Source organism: Frankliniella occidentalis, unplaced genomic scaffold, assembly GCF_000697945.3.
Source record: "Frankliniella occidentalis isolate FOCC.00 unplaced genomic scaffold, Focc_3.1 Scaffold1, whole genome shotgun sequence".
NCBI classification, from domain to species: Eukaryota; Metazoa; Arthropoda; class Insecta; order Thysanoptera; family Thripidae; genus Frankliniella; species Frankliniella occidentalis.
Genome location: NW_026267131.1, coordinates 732,919 through 735,908, shown reverse-complemented (window position 1 = coordinate 735,908; position 2,990 = coordinate 732,919). Strand labels below are relative to the sequence as shown.

Genomic DNA, 2,990 nt, shown 5'->3' with positions numbered 1-2,990 from the left:
GGGGGGCGGAGTGAGTAGGCGTTGGCGGTAGATAGGGCGGGAGCTACGTGTTGAGCTGAGGGAAGGCCTTCATCACGACCCATTAGGAGTGGAGGGGGAGCCAGGTGGTGTGGCCCAGATGCCCCGCTAAAGCCGCGCGGCCGGCGGCCGAGACGCGTGCGGCTGTGGCAGGAGTCGCATCAAACGCGCGGCACAAATATTTCAGCTCGAAGCGGGGAGAGCCACGCGCGCGCGTTTGCTCTCCAGGGGGCTCTCTTTCTCTCTCCCCGGGCGCGAAGAGGGGAGGGAGGGGTGATTCAATTGCGAGTGGAGGCACGGCCGTGCGCGAACGTAATCGGTGACATGAAAAATGTAGACAAAACTGTTCGGTGGAGATGAGCGCGACCAAAAGGAACGGAAGAACAAGAAGTGACCGTCCCACACATCCCCTCAGCACTTCTGCTGTGCCATATAGCATGGGCGGAGGTGGAGCTGACCGCAGAGCCGCAAGGAGGGTGGTCTTCATAGAATAGGACCCGTTCCAATTTTCTTTATCGCGTCCTCCGCCCCTTCTCTAGCCTTTGGAACTTTGACAGATATTATTACACTGCCAAGAATTGGCAGCTCTCTCTCTCCCCCTCTCCCTCTCTCTCTCTCTCTCTCTCTCTCTCTATCACACCACACACGCTTCTCCCTCGGTGTCTCTCCGGTGGGCCTCGATCGCCGGCGCGCTAACGCGCCAAGTGGTGGTCCGCTGCACAGTAGAGCCCCTGTATGGAGTGCGGCTCGAGCGGCGGGGGAGGGGTTGGCTGCGGCGCGGGAGGGGAGGAGGAGGGGTGCCTCCGGGGAAATACAGGCCGGCGGGGCTGGGGCTCAGCTTAGATCGGCCCAGGCCCGGCCGCTTTGGGGGCGCGTTTGTTGGTCAGTTCTCTCTCTAGTCCCTGCCCCCCCCCCCTCTCGGCCAGGCCCGGCCGGAGCCGGGAGCATTGTAAAGCCTCAGAGCAGACCCCCGGTCCGGCGAGAGCGCACGTTCGAACTCACCTCAACCCCCTCGGCTCCGGGCTCCGGCTGGGGTCAGCGGCGGGGGCTGTCAGTCCCGGAGCAGCATGTTACACACGTCAGGCCGGAGAACAAAAGATACCGTCCCTACACGGCGTAACGCCGGGCCGCGCCGGGCGGGGGCCCCTTGTTGTATTCTTATGGGACCGCGGGCGGCGGGGCGGGAGGGGGCCCTGGCTCCCACATCGAAAAATAAAAATAAAATCGTCCGAGTTGCGCTGCCTGCAAATCTGCACTAAACTTTTATCAATGCACCCTCGTAATTGTGCTTTTAGCTCGTGCATTAAATTCATTACACAGACCAAAACATGTACCGTCGCTGTAAAAGCTGTGATTGTTTTTGTTGGGTTTTTTGTTCGTTTTTTTTTTTTTTTCGACTAAACCATTCTGGTAAAGCTGAGGAAAAGATGCATGCATGCATGCGGGGGAAGCAAGAAAGCGAAAGTCACCATTTTACTGCATGGTGATTTCTGTTTCCTTGTTCCTCGAATCTTCTTCCTTGTTTCAGCTTGTCCGGAATGGTTTATTCCATCAAATATTATGTTCTTGCTAAATGACAACTTGTGCTGACGATGTGAATGTCTGCCCCGTCCGGCCCCGCCGCAGGACGCAGCGCGGCGAGAGCGTGTCCGCTGACTGGACCGCGACGCACCACAACTTCCACGTGGGCATCTACGGCTGGCGCAAGCGCTGCCTCTACCTCCTCATCCTGGCGCTGCTCGTCATGGTCATCGTCAACCTGGCGCTCACGCTCTGGGTCCTCAAGGTCATGGAGTTCTCCTCGGTGAGTGTTCGCCGTGCAATGACTGTAGTCTTGTTGCTCGACGTCTTTCAAATAAACAGGGGGATAGGTATAGTCCCTCTTCCATAGAACTGCTAGAAAAAATTAGATTACATTTTTATTACGCAATAGTTTTCAAACCAGGAAATAACAAGGAATGTTTTCGAAACATCTACATTTCCTAGGCATTTCTGTGAGGTTTCGAAAACAAATCTTTATTGCCAATGTAGTTGGCGTTGGCGAAGCTAGCGGCTGCGAAGAAGGGGAAGGTGGTAGGGGGTCACTGGCCGGCGTGCAATGTCTCACCTCCTCTCTCTCTCTATCTCGCTCCCCCACGCATGCTTGCCTGTCGCCATTCGTCTCCCTCGCACCCACAATCGTCTCCGCCACAATTCATCCCTCCCTTCTTACCTCGCCCTGGGCCGCTCTGATCTCCTCGACTCAAACATATCGCACTCCCCACACGAGGCGGCGCCGCCGCTCGAGGTCTCCTTCTCAAAGAGAACTTACTCTCCCATAAAATTTTACTCAGGGAAAAATGCAAATGTATGCGTAAACTTGCTGCTCAAAATTTGGGTTTGAGAAATGGTGTAAAGGTAATGGGGTTCGTAGATGAAGAATTTTTTTTAACCATACGTGAACTATGCACACAATTTGCATTTCTCAAATCCCAAAGCAACTTTTTTTTGTAAAGTTCCATACTGATCGCTAACGGCAGCGCTTCCTTCAACGCCTCGGCCTTGGCCACCATGCCGCGCCAGACACGCAAACAAAACATAATTTTGCATATTTGCCACCCCGAACCGAGTATGGCAGATAGGGGCCTGAGAAGGGTCGGCGCACTTTTGTGTAAGCAGGAAAGGAAAGGCGTCCGTCGAGGAGGGCGGTCCATCCCAACACACCAAACCGGACCAAAAATACAGAAATAAAATGAAAAATAAAAATAAATGACATCCTTTCCTTGATTCTTGTCCTTAGCAAGTTGCTCGAGCCCGGCAGCAACAAGCCGGCTGTCGAGAGTCGAGCCCGACACCTCTCTCCTCACGCTCTCTCGGGTCGGTGCTGCTGGACCGACCGAGCGGACTGATCGACCGATACGAGCCTAATTGCCGCTGCTGGTCTGTGCCTCGCCTCGGCCCGGGCGCTACCAGCACCGGCCGTCAGTGCCCCC

General features: G+C 55.5%; 1 protein-coding gene across 2 annotated transcripts in view; it reads left to right on the top strand.

The window, feature by feature from the left end:
• The window catches only part of LOC113213496 (delta-sarcoglycan), an 83,726-nt gene that overhangs the window by 69,600 nt on the left and 11,136 nt on the right, over positions 1–2,990 (top strand). For both annotated transcript variants that reach the window (XM_052272039.1, XM_052272006.1), the window contains one exon: positions 1,645–1,822. In XM_052272039.1, coding sequence (XP_052127999.1) covers positions 1,645–1,822 — 178 coding nt within the window. The remainder of the gene's footprint in view (positions 1–1,644; positions 1,823–2,990) is intronic.